Source organism: Lytechinus variegatus, chromosome 1 (assembly GCF_018143015.1).
Source record: "Lytechinus variegatus isolate NC3 chromosome 1, Lvar_3.0, whole genome shotgun sequence".
NCBI lineage: Eukaryota > Metazoa > Echinodermata > Echinoidea > Temnopleuroida > Toxopneustidae > Lytechinus > Lytechinus variegatus.
Genome location: NC_054740.1, coordinates 61,018,133 through 61,040,748, shown reverse-complemented (window position 1 = coordinate 61,040,748; position 22,616 = coordinate 61,018,133). Strand labels below are relative to the sequence as shown.

Genomic DNA, 22,616 nt, shown 5'->3' with positions numbered 1-22,616 from the left:
GTTTAAAAGGAACATGCTTTTGTTTGGCGGTGAATTTTCATGATTGAAATGTCATTGTCAGAGAGGGTGACAACAGCAAGGAATCCAGTCCCTTTTGTCGAGGATGAGCTGTTCAAGGTTCAAGAGGTTTCGAAGCCAATGAAATGCTGGAGTGAAGTATGGGGTATCCAAGCAAGATGGAGAGCCCTTTCGTCGGTGAGGACTCTGTTTGTGAGCTCGATGACATCTTTGGAGGAGAAAGAAGGATATAAAAGTGAAAGAGGAGGGGGGAAGAGTGGGTGGATGGGTGTGTGTGTGTGTGTGTGTAATGATAGAGAAATAGAGAGAGAGATACAGATGAAGATAGATAGAGAAAGGAAAGAGATGGATAAAAAGTGTATGGATAAAGACTTTTGTTTATTTGTACTGTATTTTCTATAATCATGGACGTTACTTCTTGAAAGCAAATTTGTCCCAATTTATTCTTATTCACCCGAGTCTTTCTTACGAGCACTGTTCTAAAAGAGCTTTAGTAGGCCAATAAAATTATAAATGATATTAGTAAACATAAATAAACCTAATGCGGATAAAGAGATTGTACATGGAAGAACTGAAAGGATATACCTAGAACTACTGTAAAAAGTAATGTTTAATGGATTTCGACAACTTTCATTCGGCCTACCGGTAATCAATATACCAATATACACTTTTAAAGAAGTATATATTACTTCCATTTCATCCGGTAATGCCCAATTATCAGAAGAGCAATATTTCAATTATCATTAAAACTTCCACATTTACACATGATTAAACACTGTCTGAAAAAAAATCAACATTATCATGATTTAAAGAGGAATGACGATGACAAAGAAGAAGAGGAGAATGATAGAAACGTAACGGCCAGGAAAGGGCAAAAACACCTTACATACATTACCTTCGTTGATATCTTCATGTGACAACTTTTCACTAACTTCATCTCAATAAGGCAGAAGCAAGCACTTTTTCCTACGAAGAATCGTGTACATATACACTATACTTTACAAAATATACTAGTAGTACTTTGCAGGTCGCGGAATTCGAAACGATTTCTATGCACGTATTTGATAGATAAACGGTTGTCATGGTTTTCGGTATACAATTATGATGTACACCCCGTGTCCTTTCGACGAAAGGTCAAATGTCAAGCTCGAGGCGAAGTCTTCTGGAGTTTGGGATGTCGCTCGCTCAAGAGGGACCAAGTTCATTCGATACGGCCTCTTTGTCGCCCCACATGAGACGATGGGAGAAATCCATTCAGTATGTCAGTAGTCTGCTTAAATCGTTTTTTAATATCATTCAAGCATAAATAAAATATATATTCCTATCATTACCAGACCCATACACCAAATAAAAACGAAACAACAGTGAACAACAATAAGGTCGCTTTTGTCTTATTTGCAAAGCTTGTTGTTTCAGAATGATCAGTAGCGTAATAAGCCCCCCCCCCCATAAGATATGGGGGTCATATATGGCGAATGAAACATAAGCTCTACAAAGAAACGAGCGACCCAGCGAGATGGATTTTTTTTAATGACCTTTTTAAAACAAAATATATTTTTGATAGAAAACAAAATGACCGGATATCAAAAACCAGTACGGTAAGTAATAAAAAATATCATTCAAAGATGCGTTCAAAAAGAGGGTTCTTCCGTGATGATCACGGCAATATGCATTAGAACTACCATGTCTGCGCTGAAACCCGGGGCTGAAATCTTAGATTAAGTGCATATTACGCAGAAAATACTGTATCAAGTGAATCAAGATTCAATTTTTGACCCCCATGTCAATGTTATTTTTTTAATGACAGTAAAGGGCACTCTGAAAATACTTCACCGATTGGATTTATGATTCAAATTTTGACCCACAATTCAATGTCATTTCTTATGTGTATTATTTTAAAAAGATTCTCTATAAGATAGACAGCATGTATGATCAACCGTTTTGTTATTTAAGGGCGATTGTCCGAGTCGTTTTTCAGATAAATAGTGACAGGGAGGGGGTGTGGAGTTGAATAATGACATATGTTACCATGGCAACGACCGTCTTCGCCGATCATGCACAAAGTTCCTTTACCTATTGCTTTTTCTTTCAAGTTCTTCTTTTTTCCCAGGTACTACTTTCCTGCTTTCTATCACATCCCTCTCTTCTCACTCAATCTCCCTCTTCCCCCTCTCTCTCCCTCTCCCTTTTTCTAGCTCTCTCTCTCTCTCTCTCTCTCTCTCACTCTCTAGCTTACTCTTTTCCCCCCTTTACTCTCCTCTTGATTGCACTGCTTGATTCACCTTTCTGTTATCCACTCTCATTTTTCCGACATCACTCTATCTTTGCACAAGTATAAACCAGGTGTCTATAAGTGCATCTGCAATTGCTTCCATCAATCAGTGGGGACTTCTCCATTTGTACTTCCACTATTGAAGTAATATAAAATTGAGCTTCATGATACACAAAGCATCCACAAGCACACTGCCTGTCCACTATTGTGGCGAAAGAAATGATTTGATAGAAATCAACGCCATTGTCACAAACTGGTAATATATTTAGGGTCCCGTTTCCTTCAGACTTGTTGTTATACATTTCTATGACAAATTTTCTCTCAGCCAATCAGATCAAGGGATTTCAGTAGCTTTTAACAGTTATCACAAATTTGTTATTATACAAGTTTAATAAAATGGGGCCACAGGTGTCTACAGTGAAGCAAGTTTGGCATACTCGGAGCCTCGTGCTACTCACTCCACTGACTTTTTACATCATAAACATATAATAAGCTATTGTGACGTGCTTTCATATCAGTCCACTATTGGATGTACATAATCGAGAAGCCCCTACTGAGTGATGAAAGCAGATGCACTTACCAACACATGATTTATACTTTTTAAAGGATGGTGTTGGAAAATGAGACAGTGGATAACAGTAAGTCCCTAATGCTCTTACTACTGCTGCCACATTTACTACATTAATACATCAAACCAATCAAAATAATTTGCCACAGAACCATTACCCATCAGGCGATGTAAAAAAACACTCTTCCTATTTGCCCACAGACCCTAAGATGATGACGTGCAAATATTTGCAAAACTTCTTGGATTGTATACTACCCATGAAGCTTGCAAAGAAAGAGTATTATTTGCCTCATAGAAAAAACTGCTGTTGACCAGTGTACATAGAGGAACATGCCAGTCACTTTACGCCAATGCTAAAAGTTAGGGTGTTAGTTCAACACCCATGGTTGTCATTACAACACCTTAGTGTACTTGTACACTCCTTGGTGTTATGTTAACACTCATGGGTATAATTTTAACACCTCAAGGTGTGGTGTTCTAGTAATAACAACTAGTGTCAGTTTCAACACCAAATTTTAGCACTGAATGACTGTGGTGAAAAGAAAAGTACTAGAAAAAATATTAAAAAGCAATGCAAACAGTGTAACTAAGTTTTGTTAGGTATTTCTATTTTCTGAAATATATCATCTCATACATCCGATACAATTTTTCTTTTACCATTGCGTCATCCTAATTTCATTAAGCACAATTCCAATACAGTATACAAAGAAAACCTATGGAAGAATGAATAATAAATAATATAATCTGCTATCATTTACAAAAGAACCACATAAAAGATATATTACATCAAATAAAATGAATAAGCTTCTTTGAAGTTCATACAATGGATTTTAAAATATGATAGAAAAATCTGCTATAATTTACAAAAGAATTGCAATACAAAATATCTTACAGTAAATAAAATATGATATTTTCTTAAAATTTCATAGAACAGATAAAAAAATAGAAAAATAACATTTGAATATTGATGATAATTAAAGCACACTTAGTTGATGAAATCACTAAGTCAATTATCATGGCATGCATATAGTTCAACTTTAAAAATAACCCCTTTCTTAAAAAAGAAAGATCTTAGATAAAATACCTTCACCTCAATGAAATATGCATTATTTACAAAGTAGTGATGTGTAATACTATTTGAATGTATACCCTTTCTCAAAACCCATATCATCACTGACCATTTCATGAATAAAATATTTGAACTCTGAATTGAGCAGAGGAATTTGATCATAAATCACAAACATACATCATCTATCATACAAATTTGAATATTCTACAAACAAGAATGAGATTCATTTCATAGGCACAGCTCGGTTAAAATTATATTGCCATGATTAACATGAGAAACTTAGACAAATCAAGTATAATAAATCAATTATAGGGCAATGCTATATAATGATCAACCTTTTTGCACATCCGACCACCTTTTTTTCTCAAGTCTTAATTCACTTCATCAACTGACCAAGTCATGGTCCTTTGAGAATATTACAGACTGTCAAGAGAACAAGAAATCAGAGACGGAAAATCTCATGAAGGTCCCACTATAGGGGGTCGGACGAACATATTTTATGGAATTGCCCTATAGTTAAGTCACTAAAAAAATAATGATAGTTTAAAAATCCTTGCCTTGATTAGAAATGATTTAAATTCGAATTTATGGTAACAATAATGTGTTGCTGTAGAAGAAATACAATTCTTTAAAAAAATTTAAAATTTCTTAAATAAAAAAAAGTTTTTAAAGACATTTGCATTTTCATCCTGGCACGGCTGGCAGTGGATCTCATTATTAAGTACATTAATTTATTCTTTCATTATGGCTTTACATATCAGCTCACATATCATATTTCAACTATGGAACAGGTGATCAAACTAATTCTGTTTGTGACTTTGTTATCCATGGATCATGGCTGTCTTTCATACAGCTGTTATTAGGGTGGCCATGAATGGTGTCCCTTGATGTGGATTCCCAATAGCTTAAGTTTGTATTTGGGGCCCATCTTACAAAGAATTACCATTGATCTAATCAATCTCAACTACACTGCAACTCATCATCATCATCATCATTTTTCCAACACGAAATTTGCATGTTTAAAAGCAAGGAGGAGCACACTAAAAGTCAACATGGTGATGAATGGATGACTCGCATTTTCAAGCAGACTTCCAGAGCATTTTTTAGTCAGGAGTCTACCTACACCTAAAAATGTTTCAAATATGATGGTTGCATCAAACTGCCATGAATCATAAGCATAGAGGGCAGTTTTATGAAAAAATTCTGTATCCATCCTAGTGCAAAAAACATGAAATAAACTGGGTTCCAAAAGAAATTTATTAAACTTTACAAAGGCACTGCACACACAAAAAAATTATTGAAGCTAGCATGTGTAAAAATATTGTTCATTTTGACACAGTGGAATTTGTGCAGTGCCCTTGTAAAGTTTGATAAGTTTCTTTTGGAACCCAGATTATATTTGATATTCTTAATCCTTTATTTCAAGGGATGGCAAGTAACAATCGTTTGCAGGTCTTTAAACTAATGATAAAAAGCACTCAGAAATAGTTTGTGACAATACAAATAAAACAGACTCAGTCCACACTGTGCTGCACTTGACCCAGGTGATGTGAATGGGTACCCGGTAGGATAAATTCCTTGAATGCACAGAGCACCGGGGATGATAGCTTGACCTAAAGACAGGTTGATAATAGCAAGTGCTTTGTATCCTCGGGCAAAAAGTGCTAGATATAAATCCAGCTATTATTATTATTACTACAGTGTAATGTGATCACTGTCATCCAGGGGCACAAAACTACACCATCAATTCTTCAATTACTTGTCACTGTGAGGCTATAAAAACCACGAAGAACAAAAAAATCCAAATAATGCTACAGGTATTTGAGATGCAATACCTCATTGCAATTGATATCTGGCCATTCTTTCGAATATGAATTTGAGGTGGTAATAAGGCAAGATTTGGTCTGTTTCCTGGAAGAGAATATGGTTTATTAAAACCCATACCCAGATTGCAACAAAATAGCTAGTACATCCTTGATAAATAAACTATTGGGAGCGGAAAAACATCATCCATAACAATTTAGGGATCTGATCCTACAGGATCCAAAATATATTCCCATGAGCAACAATGAGTTGTTTAGTACAATACATGCTTCAAGATAACCTTAAAAGAACTACTCTGAGGATAAAGTTGATTTAAGAGTTTAAGTAGTATGGCAGTTCATGATCTAAGTTGATCAAAGCTTCGGAGAAGTATGGCAGTTAAAAGTTAATAACATGTTTTGCATATTCAGGTCTGAAATAATGCTTGGAGTTTTGACTTACTTGACTTACATGTATGCAGTCTTATGTATTATATTGATGGCATGTACCTTAGAAGCATGCTTGCATCCAGGTAAAGGATGCCAAAGCCCCAAGATGGACAGATCATTGCATACACAGGGCGTCATTTGTGAAACAAATAATGATTCCTTGCATCTGATTGGCTAACAACATATTCATCAGTGAGAATCACTGGTTTGTTCCATGAAAAACTCCCCTAGTCTGCAAGTGGTAGTGAGGCAAGGTCTCAGAAAAATGAATTGCAAGATGGTTGAAGGAGAGTGCATCAAGAGATTATTTTCATGAACAAAGACTTCTGCTCGATGTCCCTTTCTACAGTTGGCAGTGAAAGTGTGGTAATAATGGCAAGAAATTCTAGGGTCCCAGACACTGTGATAATGAATGTATGCTCTGTGAAATTCCGTCAGAACCACATTATTGTCTAGGATACTCCTAGGCGTGATCATCATTGAGAAGCACACAATTGTAGCTTTTGTCAATACTCAAAGCTTGCTGTTACTGCATGTTAACAAGACTGTCTTGGGCACCCAAAGGCATGAGCAGCAAGGAATTTTCTTCAAAGCTCCAACTTGGGCATTCCAGTGGATCATAGTGTATCAATGTCAGAGTGCACAAAGGTGAGAGAGGATGTCTCCATCAAAAGCATCAAGCTCTACAAGTGGCATGGTGACAAGTTGAAGGGGTTCCAAGAGACATCCCTGTGGAACACCTTTACAATTGTCACCCATCAAAGTCCAAGGCTAGGTGTCACCACCTGCACAGTCGGTGCGATGGTGGTGGCGGGAATCTGTGGGGTATCCGACACATCCTGCAGGATGATCTTGGTGGCAAAGGCAAGTGCTATAGCTACGATGGTGGTGAAGACGGAAGAGTAGCTCAACTCAAATCCAAACACCTGGCAGGAAAGTAGATACAATGTGAACACATATTACTAGTAGATGATAACTTGAACACCTACTGGAAATACAGGAATATTCATGACGCATTAACTATGCAGATGTTACACTATTTTTGCAAGCACAATTCTGGAGCTCCCATACTAAGTGATTTCTTCCTCATTTGAAAAGGACAAATTCTCCCCTTCAGATATCAGGTTAATGAGAATGTGTGTCCACATGATGCATTGGAGTGAATTAGTGTACTATCATTCAAGTGGACCTATATTACAGGACTACACTACTCGGGGTATACACGACTCAGAGAGTTGCATTGTGGGCTAAGGAACCTGTACAAAATTCAAGTCAATGACGACTCGAGGTAGTGTTATACTAGACTGCCGATTCATATTTGCTTTAAGATCTACTTAATAACCCATAACAAGATGCAGTACTTACTGTCAAAGAGAGAGGAGATTGTTTGATGAAAGCGATGATTCTCAGTCGGTCTTCTGTGGGGCAGATGCTCTGGTGCAAGGAAAGGGGGATTAAAACGTGTACATTTTCAATTAAAAAAAACACCACAAAATGAAGTTTGAGCATTGCAAAAGAACCATCATTATGCTACCATTCATATAATCAAAGGAGAGCAATTTAATTTGCTCTTGTAGATGTCTTGATCATTCCTATTTTTTCAAGTTCTGTTCACCAGATGATGAAAATGTGAAATGATGATTACGATATATTGATTATGATGATGATGGTGGTTATGATGATGATAATGATGATGGTGATGATTATAATGATGATGACAAAGATAATGGTGATGATGATGAAGATGAAAATGATGATGGCAAAGATAATGACAATATTTATTATGGTAATGAGGATAAACAATGACGATTATGACATTGACGATCATTTCCATCATCATCATCATGGTGATGACAACTATAGTTAGCATGTTGACATAGACTTTGTATAGGACTGACCACCAATCACCCAGTTCTTCAGCATTTAAGTGATGATATCCCTTTGGAAGCAAATATAGAATGTATATACTGTGTGATATGTGCTACAAATAAACTGAATAATATTAATATTATCATTATTTTTTATCGTTATCATTTTTATTATCATTATTATTATTGTGTGGGCACATTGTGGTCTAGTTGTTCTGAATCTCGGCTTTCAAACAAACAGTCGTGAGTTCGAATCCTAGCCATGGCATGTTTTCCTTCAGCAAGAAATTTATCCACACTGTGCTGCACTCGACCCAGGTGAGGTTAATGGGTACCGGCAGGAAGAAATTCCTCAAAAAGCTGTGCGCACCAGAATCGGTAGAATAGCTTAGCCGGGGTAATATTGGAGTGCCTTGAGCACCTAGCAAGGGGAATACGTGCAATATACAATTCCTATATTATTTTTATATATATGTTATATTATTTTATTACTATTATCATTAATAATTTGACTTCTCACCTTTGGCACCTTGTGACCTTCACCGTTGACCTCTGTCGGTCCAGCACACAACATGGGTAAGATGGCCAAGGGCAGCAGGAAGAGGAACATGTCAATGATGGATGCCTCATGGCTGATCCAGTAGAGAAGATACACCACACTCCAGAAGATAAGAAGAACAATCCAGCTGAGAAGCCATCGCTGGATGCAGTGGGATGTGGTCCGTAAACGGCACTGGGGGAGAATTACAAAGAGGAAAGATAATAATGATGGATGATTCATGGCTGATCCAGTAGAAATGATACACCACACTCCAGAAGATGAGAAGAATGATCCAGTTCAGCAGTCATCGCTTGATGCAGTGGCATGTGGTCCAGAGACAACACTAGGGGAGAATCACAAGGAGGAAAGAAAATGATAAGAGGAAAAGAAGAGAGATATTAATATAATGATAGATGCCTCACGGCTATTCCAGCAGAGAAGATACACCACACTCCAGAAGATAAGAAGAACGAACCAGCTGAGAAGCCATCCCTGGATGCAGTGGGATGTGGTCCGAAAACGGCACTGGGGGAGAATTACAAGGAGGAAAGATAATAATAATAATGATGATAATGATGGATGACTCATGGCTGATCCAGCAAAGAAGACACACTACACTCCAGAAGATGAGAAGAACGATCCAGCAGCCATCGCTTGATGCAGTGGGATGTGGTCCGGAGTCGGCACTGGGGGAGAATTACAAGGAGGAAAGATAATAATAATGATGATAATGATGGATGACTCATGGCTGATCCAGCAAAGAAGACACACTACACTCCAGAAGATGAGAAGAACGATCCAGCAGCCATCGCTTGATGCAGTGGGATGTGGTCCGGAGACAGCACTGGTGGAGAATCACAAGGAGGTAAAACATACATGCATGCCAATAAATAACCTGTTGACTTCTGAATTCTGTGATACCCACATGATTCATACAGGGATCATCTGGTTCCGGTTGGCAATGGGTTAACATGATTTCATTTCATAACTTTGTAATGAATCAGCAAATTTCAGATTTCTTTATGTGCTGCATTGGCTATATACATATTCAAATTATTCGAAGGTGTTCGACAAATGAAATTAGCTAAAATAAAATCCAGAGATTGCACTGGTAGGAATTACGAGGAGAAATACACTGTATAATCCAATATTCAACATGATTAAATTTTCATGATTTTTTTTATCAATTGGCATATTCATGATAATATTGACTTCGTGTGCTACAATGGCTATATACAAATAGAAATTTGAAGGTATTTGACTTGTAAATTTGTCAAAAATAAAACCATCACCAAAATGTATATACCGACCAAAAAAAGTTCACTCTTCTTTATAATGGTACATGTAACTCCATTGCAGTCAAATCTCTTATACTGACCGCTTGTATAGACAAGTGGAATGCCTCTGGCCGTCTCACCTGCATCACGCGGTTCAATATAGCAGCAGTGCTGACTTTGAATACTACTCTAACTCGCACAAGGTGTTCAATGATACATGGTTACTCTTATGTCCACTTTTTATGAACTAGACCAATAAACTTACAGAGATATGATGGTTATTCAACAAAAAACCCCAACATGGCCAAAGTTCATTGACCTTACATGACCTTTGACCTTGATCATGTGACCTGAAACTCGAACAGGATGTTTAGTGATACTTGATTACTCTTATGTACAAGTTTCATGAATCAGATCCATAAACTTTCAAAGTTATGATGGTAATTCAACAGATACACCCAATTTGGCCAAAGTTCATTGACCTTTGACCTTGGTCATGTGACCTGAAACGCGCACAGGATGTTCAGCGATACTTGATTACTCTAATGTCCAAGTTTAATGAACTAGACCAATAAACTTTCAAAGTTATGATGGTAATTTAACAGATACCCCCGATTCGGCCAAAGTTCATTGACCCTAAATGACCTTTGACCTTAATCATGAGACCTGAAACTTGCACAAAATTTTCAGTGATGCTAGATTACTATCATGTCCAAGTTTCATGAATCAGATCCATAAACTTTCAAAGTTATGATGGGAATTCAACAGATATCCCCAATTCGGCCAAAGTTCATTGACCCTAAATGACCTTTGACCTTGGTCATGTGGCGTGAAACTCATGCAGGATGTTCAGTGATACTTGATTAACCTTATGTCCAAGTTTCATGCACTAGGTCCATATATTTTCTAAGTTATGATGACATTTCAAAAACTTAACCTCAGGTTAAGGTTTCGATGTTGATTCCTCCAACATGGTCTAAGTTCATTGACCCTAAATGACCTTTGACCTTGGTCATGTGACATGAAACTCTAATAGGATGTTCAGTAATACTTGATTAACCTTATGGCCAAGTTTCATGAACTAGGTCCATATACTTTCTAAGTTATGACATAATTTCAAAAACTTAACCTCAGGTTAAGATTTGATGTTGACGCCGCCGCCGCCGTCGGAAAAGCGGCGCCTATAGTCTCACTTTGCTTCGCAAGTGAGACAAAAAACAGATAAAGGCCTCAAGTTTGATTTCCAATATTTCTAAATGTAATTTCCTACTGAAATGGTACTTGTGTACAATGGACATACCTGCAATCTCCAATATTTTTCCAGTATTTCTTTATTCTCTAAGATCTTGAGCCCTGGCACGTGGCTGTATTCCGAAGGAAGCTGACTTCTTGGCTGTATCAGAGATAAAATGACAGAAAAAAGGGTCATGATCTACGATTATATTACATTTTCCACTCCTTATGACAAACGATGCTAAAAGAAAGAGTACTTTTATGTATTAATTAATCATTGTCCTTGAATCCTGTTAATTCACCTTTGGTACCTTTCCAAAGTAATTGATGACTATAACCAGTCCATATCGACTTACATGATGGAACTTGCTGGTTTGTGGTTGGCATTAGATATAGACCTTGTCCTAACCCTATGCACTGACGTCAACAGCACTTTTTTTAACAACAATTCATGACTCTGGAAAGGGACAAACGATGACCTTGCCAACGTACCCTTTACCAGTGTACCCTAAAGCTAACATCAGGCAGGCCATAGATGGAGTTATTCTCCATTCAAAACATCATTCAATCAGGGTGCTACAAAAGCACTTGCCCAACTTGGGCAAGCAAAATTCTCACAGTAAAATGACCAAAATTACGGCCGATATGATATGATCCCTAATTTTGGCCATGGCAGGTAGATCAGTTCATGTCAAAAGTGAGAAAAAGGCCAATGGTTTATAAAACCTCAAACTTTCTTTCGAAGAGGTAAAACAAAATTTCAAGGATTTTTTGGGGCAAGTGAAATAGATTTTTGCGCAAGTATATTTCAACTATTTGAAACTTTACTTGTCTAAATGGGCAAGTGCTTGTTAACAGTAATGTAGCACCCTGATTCAATTGAACCCAGCTAGAGTTTAAATTCACATTTACACCTACCTCTCCAGTATTGGTCTGTCCAGCACCCTCCATACCAGAAGCCAGGAGGTTAGCCCAGACATCATGGTTGGAGAGATCACCATCGACAGAATCTACACCCATGCTGGTACGATGAAGTCTAGTGACGGACTGCTTCCTCCTCTCATACTCGTTCATATCCCACTCATCTAAACATAAAAATAACAGCAAATGAAAGACATTACTATCTTCTTTAAACCTTTATTGGGAAAAGTAAATAGTATATGTGAGTGCCTGCAAACACAGTACCATTTATTTCAAAGTGAATGCCCAAGTATAAAAACGGTTATGAAATTGCAGTATCAGAGCAGACCTGCCAACCTCTGGGAATGAAAGATTGTATTCTTTGATAAAAAAAACTGTATCTCATATTAAAATGCGTGGCGTGGACGCTCATCGCGGCGTTCATGCTGCATGCAAGCTAAAATAAGCACTGCTCTTGCAGATGAAAAAAAAAACACTGAAACATTGGTACATCTCACCCTGGTTTTAACAAAATGATTGAAAAACAACAAGTTACCTGAAATTACATTGATCCAATAACCATATTTGTGTAAGTTTTATGAAATAGAAACATATGGAGATGATCTTTCTCAATAAATTACGATTTTGTACAAAAAATATAAACAATTTTTTTTTTTCAAAATCATATTTTCATAAGAAAAAATGTACCGTCGTATTTTGGTTGCAAAAAAGTACTAAATACGCCAAAAACATACTGGTTGGCAGCTCTGTCAGAGTCGTAACAGGTGTTTCCTCTGAGAGCTTCCATATTTCTTACAAATTGAAAGTTGAAAACTTATTATGGAATTGTTTGTTCCAGAAACCTATTGAAATTATGGAACTATGTTTGACAAACCTAAGTTTGTACAGAGCAAATTTGATTTGGACACTTGCCTTCAAGATCTTTGATGACTTCTTCAGAGGTTGGAGAGGCTAGATTTTGATATCCAGCATGGGTGCTGTCGCTTGCATTGTGGGCTCCATCCACGTGGTCCTCCACAAGGCTGGTTGTGTGGCGACGTCGTCGACCTCTCTGATGATGAAAGTTGTTGATATGGCAGATCATTGCATCCTCGTCTAACTCGAGGAGAAAATGGCGAACACCTTTCAGCAAGAATAGGAAAAATAGGGGAAAAAATAAATATATCATTAATTAGATGCTCTACTTACATTGTATTTGGAACAATAATCTCCCAGAATATTTGTTGTGATGGAATAGGATGTTGTGATGTACAGGAAATAATTTCACTTCTAAAGTTTGATTATCATTTCTGGTTGTAAGAGAAAAGATTTCAACTATTTTCTGGACACTCCTGAGTAAAACTGAGTTACTACACAAAAGAAATTTTGTTTAGCAGTCATAAACTATCTACCTATAGGCCTATCATGAAAACATCAGGAAAATTATCCCCTGAATAAAGAGTGTAGAGTCGTAAAATAAGATGTATATAGTTATTATTGATTTTTATTTGTTTTTGATTATCACTAAAAACTAAAAGAGAGGGGGAAAACAAAATAAGAAGATAAAACAGAGAGAGGGGAGGGGCCTGCGAGCTGTTGGCAACATAACATAATTCAAGCATTTGATTCACATACTTATTAAATTTCTGTAAGATCCAATAAAAAAGAAATTAAAACATGCATTAAATAGTATAAAACATAAGATTCTACCGTACACATGCATTTAATCGTATACTTACTTATCGTGTGAGTGCGACAAACGGACAAGCACACCACTGCTACCAGCATGTTCCACACGAATGAGAAAACGGTCAATCCTACAAGGCAGCTATATTGCACATAGCATATCCACGGTGATATAGAGACAGCACTACAGGTCTCGGCGTGAAAAAGGTTGAAGTTATCATAGTTGTAAAGACCAATGAACATCATACCCAGCAGGCCGATGACGACGGCAGAGTTTAGCTTGAGGAAGGTCTTGGTGTGGAGCCTCACGCTCTGCACAAAGAGACGGTTCGTGAAGAGACGGAAGGCAAGGTTGTTGGCGTAGACGCTGACGGCACAGAAGCCCATGGCCATGATGATGTTGACGGTGCCATTCAGAGAATCGAAGGTGGTGTTCTGGGAGACGATGTCCGCCACCGTGTACCAGGTGTAGTTGATGAAGTAACCGACCGTGCATATGAGGGTCAGGACGTAGAGGATGGTGGCAAACCAGGGCTTGTCTTTGGGATGGGTTTTGATTCCGAGGGATTTGGCGATGATGTACCAGAGCCAGCGGGGAAGAGGGCGGGATTGCTTCATTGTGCCCGAGCGCACCTCATGCGCTGGAAGAGACCGGAAACCCTCCTGCTGGATGGTGGGGGTTGCTGCTGCAACATGTTGCAAACCTGATACAGTATTCATTCTAATGGCCTAAAAGAAATGAAAGAAAAGAACATGGATGCCAACCTGTGCGCTTTGAAAAACCAGTATAAAGTGCCCTACAAATGTTATCATTATTTATTTATTTTTCATTTATCAGCAACTTTTCCAATCTTGTGAGTTATATTTCTCATTATAAATGCCCATTTAATAAATTAAAATAGAAAATGCACTACTACATGTATACTACCCTGAGTGTAGATTTGTGGATATGCACAGAATGTTTGAGTCCGCAAGTTTGTATGCCATGGATTGCACCACAATATTGCTACAATAATACCTACTCTATGGCAGGGTGAAAGGATTCTAAATTTTCTGTCCCATCATTTTATTTTCACCCCTGTACGGTGAAAAGGGCGGCATTCAACAACATTCACTTCAAAGCTTGAAAGTGTCAGTGATTTGAAAATTCTGTAAGTTTTTATTTCAAGTTTTGCTGCATTTCTCGCACCATTTTATCATGATAGAGGAAATATATCATAGGGGCAAATCCACAGGTTGGTGGACATGAGCTTAAAAATTCAAATTCAACATTTTCTTGAATTTTTAATGCTTTAAGTCCTTCATACATGATAGTTTCGGAACAAGAATAAAAAGTTTATTTTCATATGTATACTTTGGAAAAAAATGGTCAAAAGTTGTGTCTTCCATTGTGTACCAAAATACAAGAAAAATAGTGAAAAATGAAATATGCCTTATTACCATTTTGTTGTTGCAACAACATACCACTTTATATATTTCTGAGGTTTAGAAGAGTCAAATTACTTAAAATACACAACCGCTTTTCAAGTAAATTTGTAGTACTCATTCAAGATAAATATTGCTACCTGCTCAGGTGATGTAACGTGAGTAACCGAAAAAACTGACTTTGTTTTCTGAGAGAAAAATTCTTCACAGTTAATTGGTGGGATTTTAAATTCTCTTCCTTCAAACAATCTTTGACACAGTGATGACTATCAAAATCATTAAAAAGTACAATTTTTATATAAAATTGATGAAGAAAAATTGTAACGTGAGTAACTTTGTAACGTGAGTAACCATCATGTAATATGAGTAACCGGTAAAAATTATTCAGTTCGGTAACATTTTCTGTGGGATGTCAAGTTTTAAGTCTCATGGTGAGTTGTGAAGTTATTTTTGATTAATTAAAAGCAAAATGAGGGTACATCTCTTTGATGCGACTCTTTGTTCATCAAAATATCAGTGGTCATACAATCACACAAAAAAATTGAATATTAGTAGAGGTATTCACAATGCGAGAGTGCATTAGGGCTATTCCACGGTTACTCACGTTACATTTGGAGACACCTTGACTTATACTTGGACCTGTAACTCCATTATTATTGATAGGAACTAAACATCTTCTTATCACAACAAAGTACACAGTCTGACTATCCTTTGTATAAAAACAAAACTTGGGAAATTTTATTATGCTCCTGGCAAATCTTTGGAATGTGTCGGTTACTCACGTTACATGATTTGGACATGCATTAAATGAAAAGTCGACATAAGTGAAAAGTCTCCTCATGCAAGGCTTTTATGAAAGTTGATTATATCCATTTCAAAGAAGTATATTAGGGAGACAAACTTTGTATAGAATTAAAAAAATAAAGAACACATGGTTTTTACTTGGGGTGCAGATAATGTGGTTACTCACGTTACGGTTACTCACGTTACATTTTGTCCATGTATGGTTAACAACACACATGTCATTAAAAATTCAATAATGTGTGTAAAATTCATTGCTAGGAACATCAAAAAGATATTTTATACCAAAAATTGGAGCTTTATTAGGGTGTAGGAGGGAAAGTATGATTTCGCTTACTAATTATGCATAAATTAGCATAATCGCTTAGTACCAATTTGCATGAAATAAATTACTGTATAGTATTGTAGATTATGTCCAAGACAACCTGCACGCAAATTTTCGGCGTGATCGTGCGGCCAATGGCCGAGATCTCAAGAAGGGCCTGGGAGGCCCCCACCCCCCCCCCCCCCCGGCCATATCAACTCCCAAAATACCCCAGTCTAGATAGGGTTACAGGTATAAAGGGCATTCAATGTGTTGTTCGAACACTCTTCGAACACTCGGAAGTTTGGTTAATCAAAACCAAGCCTTACTAATGCACTCTCGCATTGTGAATACTTCTACTAATATTCATTTTTTTGTGTGATTGTATGACTACTGATATTTTGATGAACAAAGAGTCACATCAAAGATGTGTACCCTCATTTTGCTTTTAATTAATCAAAAATAACTTCACAACTCACCATGAGACTTAAAACTTGACATCCCACAGAAAATGTTACCTAACTGATTAATTTTTACTGGTTACTCACATTACATGATGGTTACTCACGTTACAAAGTTACTCACGTTACAGTTTTTCTTCATCATTTTTATAAAAAATTGTACTTTTTAATGATTTTGATAGTCATCACTGTGTCAAAGATTGTTTGAAGGAAGAGAATTTAAAATCCCACCAATTAACTGTGAAGAATTTTTCTCTCAGAAAACAAAGTCAGTTTTTTTGGTTACTCACGTTACATCACCTCAACAGGTTGCAATATTCAGTTTTGAATGAGTACTACAAATTTACTTGAAAAGCTGTTGTGTATTTTAAGTAATTTGACCCTTCTAAACTTCAGAAATATATAAAGTGGTATGTTGTTGCAATAACAAAATGGTAATAAGGCATATTTCATTTTTCACTATTTTTCTTGTATTTTGGTACAAAATGGAAGACACAACTTTTGACCATTTTTTTCCAAAGTATACATATGAAAATAAACTTTTTATTTCTTGTTCCTGAAACTATCATGTATGAAGGACTTAAAGTATTAAAAAATTCAAGAAAATATTGAATTTGAATTTTTAAGCTCATGTCCACCAACCTGTGGAATTGCCCATTAGTAAGACTTGGTTTTGATTAACCTAACTTTAAAGAGTGTTTGAACAACACATTGAATGCCCTTACCTGTAACCCTATCTAGGCCGGGGTATTTTGGGAGTTGATATGGCCCGGGGGGTGGGGGGAGGGGGGGGCTCCCAGGCCCCCCTTGAGATCTCGGCCATTGGCCGCACAATCACGCCGAAAATTTGCGTGCAGGTTGTCTTGGACATAATCTACAATACTATACAGTAATTTATTTCATGCAAATTGGTATTAAGCGATTATGCTAATTTATGCATAATTAGTAAGCGAAATCATACTTTTCCCTCCTACTCCCTAATAAAGCTCCAATTGTTCCAATTTTTGGTATAAAATCTCTTTTAGATGTTCCTAGCAATGAATTTTACACACATTATTGAATTTTTAATGACATGTGTGTTGTTAACCATACATGGACAAAATGTAACGTGAGTAACCATATTATCTGCACCCCAAGTAAAAACCATGTGTTCTTTATTTTTTTAATTATATACAAAGTTTGTCTCCCTAATATACTTCTTCGAAATGGATATAATCAACTTTCATAAAAGCCTTGTATGAGGAGACTTTTCACTTATGTTGACTTTTCATTTTATGCATGTCCAAATCATGTAACGTGAGTAACCGACACATTCCAAAGATTTGCCAGGAGCATAATAGAATTTCCCAAGTTTTGTTTTTATACGAAGGATAGTCAGACTGTGTACTTTGTTGTGATAAGATGTTTAGTTCCTATCAATAATAATGGAGTTACAGCTCCAAGTATGAGTCAAGGTGTCTCCAAATGTAACATGAGTAACCGTGGAATAGCCCATATTGACATTCATATCTATGATCAGATGAGGTACCTTAACTTATGTTTACATCTAGATTTGTCATGGATCCCCCTGCTTTTCAAGCCTCTGGCTTTTCTAGGGTGTTTGATCCTCACATTTTACAATGTATATATCTACTCGTGTGATTTTTTACCTCATAAATAAATTGAATTGAAATTGAATTGAATTGTTTGAAGTTTGCTATTAACTCAAGGATTCATCACACGCTGCCACGCAGAGAAAAATCAAGCCACGGCATGTGGATGCCACTTGCTCACTGCAACCATTCTGCATTCTGCAGATTTGCATTATTCCGTTGAAAATTCTAGGCATGTCTTCATAAATATTCATAAGGTGAGCTGATGATGTCATATCCCCACTTATTCTTGTATTTTTGTCAAATGAAATGATAAATGGTGGATGCCAGAATTTAACTGAGGCGTCGCAGCATGCACGATCTTGACTAAAAGCTTCGGTCTCTGTTTTATTGGTTGTTCTGCTGAGCTCTGTTGGCTCCAATCATCAATTACAGAGACCGAAGTTCAAACTCTATCTGTACAGGGACTCAATGGCCTTACAGACGAAGTATTAGTTTTTTTTGTCCTTTTATTAAAGCTTATTTGTGTGCTGTGTATAGCATTGGCATACCATAGTTCCACTTGTTCATTGCTACCATCCTGCCTGTGGAGAATCTACAGGACTATGGTATGCCAATGCTGTATTGAGCATACACTTTAAAAATCATTAAAATATCTCTTTTGTGACCCAAATTACCAATTTCCATACAGATGCAATTTATTTTTCATTAGTAACTTAGGAATAATTTTTGTATTCACCAGAGCGCTCAAAAACTTAAATTTGGGCATATTTTTGTGTACGCCCTCTATTGGTGGAAAGTAATATGGCAAGAAAATTTTCATTTTTAAATCTCTATTTTTAGTTAAGAAATAATAATTTGAAAAAATAAATTTACGTAAGAGCCAAGTTATAAGATGAATAGTTGTAATAAAAACTGACAGTGTAAGAAAATCAAGCATTTGCCATTTGTCCCACTCATTCAATGAACAAGGTTATAATATAACCTTGTTCTCAGTTATATCTCCATGTGTGGCAAAATAAGGGTGGCAATGTTTGGCTTATTTTCTCTTTTTCTTTGGGGCAAATGCTTGATTTTTTTACACTGACAGTTTCCATTACATCTATTATTCATACAACTTGGCTCTTATTTAAATTTGATTCTTTAAATCATTTTTTTCTTAATTAAATATAGAGATCAAAAAATGAAAATTTTCTTGCCATATTACTTTCCACCAATAGAGGGCGTACACAAATATATGCCCAAAATTCAAGTTTTTGAGCGCTCTGGTGAATGAAAAAATTATTCCCAACTTACTAATGAAAAATAAATTGCAACTGTATGGAAATTAGTAATTTTGGTCACAAAAGTGATATTTTAATGATTTTTTAAAGTGTGTGCTCTGTACAACATTGGCATACCATAGTCCTACCTCTAGATTCCCCACAGGCAGGGTGGTAGCAGTGAACAAGTGATTTGTCCCACAGAAAAAGAGAAAATAAGCCAAACATTGCCACCCTTACTAGACCAAAAGCTTCGGTCTCTGTTTTGTTGGTTGTTCAGCTGAGCTTCGTTTGCTTCATTCACCAAATACAGAGACCGAAGTTCTAGCGCGATCTGTACAGGGGACTCAATGGCCATATGTTTATGTACTTAATATCAGAAAAAACGGGGAAGTGAATTTGCGCGACAGCCGAGGTAAGTCACTGTTTTTGTTCCTTTTAACTTAATTTTTCTCCATTTTTTGGCAATTGATGCCAAGAGGGAATATAAATATGCACTCTGGTCACTATAATTTTCGAAATTTTTATTCATTAAAGACAAAAATTGAAAAGCCCCGACGGGGGATTTTGCATTGCAAGTCCCTATGGTGGCTGCACGATAGCGAGCCGTCTGTGTACGAGGAGAAATAAAAAAAAAAATGTTAAATGAAAAAACTCCTCGAAACAGACGGCTGCCAGCTGTCTACACCCTTACATGCCTTATTTTGCCACACGGAGATGTCATTCAAAACCTTGTTCAATGAATGAGTGCCATAGTCCTACCTGTAGATTCCCCACAGACAGAATAGAAATTAACCCTTGAGTGAAAGCATTCGGCCTTCACAAGTTTGACTTCGCTTCGTAACGTACCGCAACTTCGACTAGCTACCGGTACACAAAAATAAATAGACGGGACTTACATGTTCCGGGCGGTACAAACTTCCAAGATTTTCTTTTGAATTCTGCACTTGCTAAGGCTGGCCGTACTAGGATATTCCCACTTTTTCAAACTAACTCATCATTAAAAGGAAGAAAGATCGTTTACTTGGAAATAACTACAACTTCTAACAAGTTCAGGTTACTAAAAGATACTCTTCTTTCTTGTGAACCGAAATTTTAACCCTTTCGTAATTTTCAACTGCTGCTCCGATCGAGGGCAGCAAACATGTGTTTCACTGCTTTTTTTTTAAATCAAATTCCCGATACAAGAGTTGTGCACTTGTTTTATTTATTTATTTATGTGTTTAATTATCTATTTATTCATTAATTTATTCATTTATTTATTTATTTATTTATTTATTTATTCATTTATTTATTCATTCATTTATTTATCTATTTATTTACTTTATTTATTTATTTATTTATTTATTCATTTATTTCTCTATTTATTTATTTTTTTATTTTATTTATTAATTTATTTGTTTATCCATTCATTTATTTATTCATCTATTTATTAATTTATTTATTCATTCATTTATTTATCTATTCATTTACTTTATTTATTTATTTATTCATTTATTTTTCTATTTATTTATTTTTTATTTTATTTATTCATTTATTTGTTTATCCATTCATTTATTTATTTATCTACTTATTTATTTATTTATTTATTCATTTACTTACTTATCCATTCATTTATTGGAAAATATGTGATAAAATGATCAGCTGATTGATTTACAATTTTATATCATGATGCAAATACCTATAAATATAAAAAACAGCGTGGAGTATCAACACTATAATGACAAAGTGACAATTCAGTCTAGGAACCAACGGCACCTTGATTCAAGTTAAAATTTCATTTCTAAAAAAAAAACCAGCTCTCGAAAAAGGGCAGTCACTCTACAAGCACCCAAAGCGCCAAACCATGCAGTACCCCATCCTCCAGAGTGTACGGCACTAGATAACTATACACGAAATTTGCAGGCCTCAATTACTTAGCTACTAAAATCAATATACTAAGTTCTGGTTTATAGGCCTTTTTCATGTTAAAAAAAAGTAATCAGAGAAAGAAGATACGAACATTAAGGTTGAAAAATTCTAAAAATAGCATTACAGGACCTACCCCCCCCCCCTTGTGTTAAAAAAATAGTGGGTAAAACGTTTGTACCTCATTCCCTCACCTTATTTCGCAGTGACAATTTACTTTTGTTTGAAAAAAAAAGAAAGCAATAAATGAATTTAAAATAAGGCCTTGTGGCACTATAGGCATCTGAGCATGTTTTTGTAGCTTCCTATTATTATCAGCTGCCAAACTACATCAAGTATCTCGACATCGAGGGCTGAACCCCTTAATAATTCGGGCTGAAGATATTTGTATCTCAATAGAGGAGAATTGTTGAAATCATGCAGATAACAAATACAAAAGTCGTGAATGTTAAAGATTTGCATTATTCCATTGAAACAAGTCTAGGCATGTCTTCATAAATATTCATTAGGTGAGCTGATGATGTCATATCCCCACTTGTTCTTGTATTTTCTATCACAATTATGAAATTGGGTTTATTCAAAATACCGATAACTAAAACAATTGGTTTGACAACTAATTAAGTGCATTGGCTTGCTGCAACTTAATGGAGAAACATCATGTAGGCCTATAAATAATTATGGTCTCATGTAATAACATAAGAAAAGGTAGTGGGGATCAGCCCACTGCCCACCTAATGAATATTCATGAAGACATGCCTAGTTTACCGGGAATAATGCAAATCTTTGAAATTCAATAACTTCGTTATTTGTTTTCCGATTTTGATGAAGTAGAGTTTGCTCTACTTAGAGCTTCATATAAATATAATCAGCCCGGATTATCCCTTTAATACCAGTGAAAGGATGACTGGAGAAATGGTGTCACTTAAAAAAAAATTGCCCCAACTTTTAAAACCATATATACTTAGCGGCCCCTTCAATTTGGTATATATAGCTTTGAGGTTATGAATTAAATTCAGACGATCAAATATGAATACAAAATGTATATGTATAGGAGTCTTTGAGTGTATATAAAATAAAAGGGGAATTTCATCAACACATAAACACATATTACATTTTGGGGGGCTAGCCTTTTTATTGTTTCCTTTTATAATATAACTTAAAGACTCATGCGGTGCCGAC

General features: G+C 36.1%; 1 protein-coding gene across 1 annotated transcript; it reads right to left on the bottom strand.

The window, feature by feature from the left end:
- Positions 1-4,303: 4,303 nt before the first annotated feature.
- LOC121418713 lies at positions 4,304-20,588 on the bottom strand. The gene is made up of 8 exons (XM_041612780.1): positions 20,429-20,588; positions 13,738-14,413; positions 12,932-13,141; positions 12,017-12,183; positions 11,166-11,258; positions 8,568-8,780; positions 7,545-7,613; positions 4,304-7,105 (listed from the first exon to the last, which is right to left on the bottom strand). The coding sequence occupies exons 2-8, from the start codon at positions 14,402-14,404 to the stop codon at positions 6,938-6,940; spliced, it is 1,587 nt and encodes a 528-aa protein (XP_041468714.1). The 5' UTR covers positions 14,405-14,413; positions 20,429-20,588; the 3' UTR covers positions 4,304-6,937.
- Between the last annotated feature and the right edge of the window lie 2,028 nt (positions 20,589-22,616).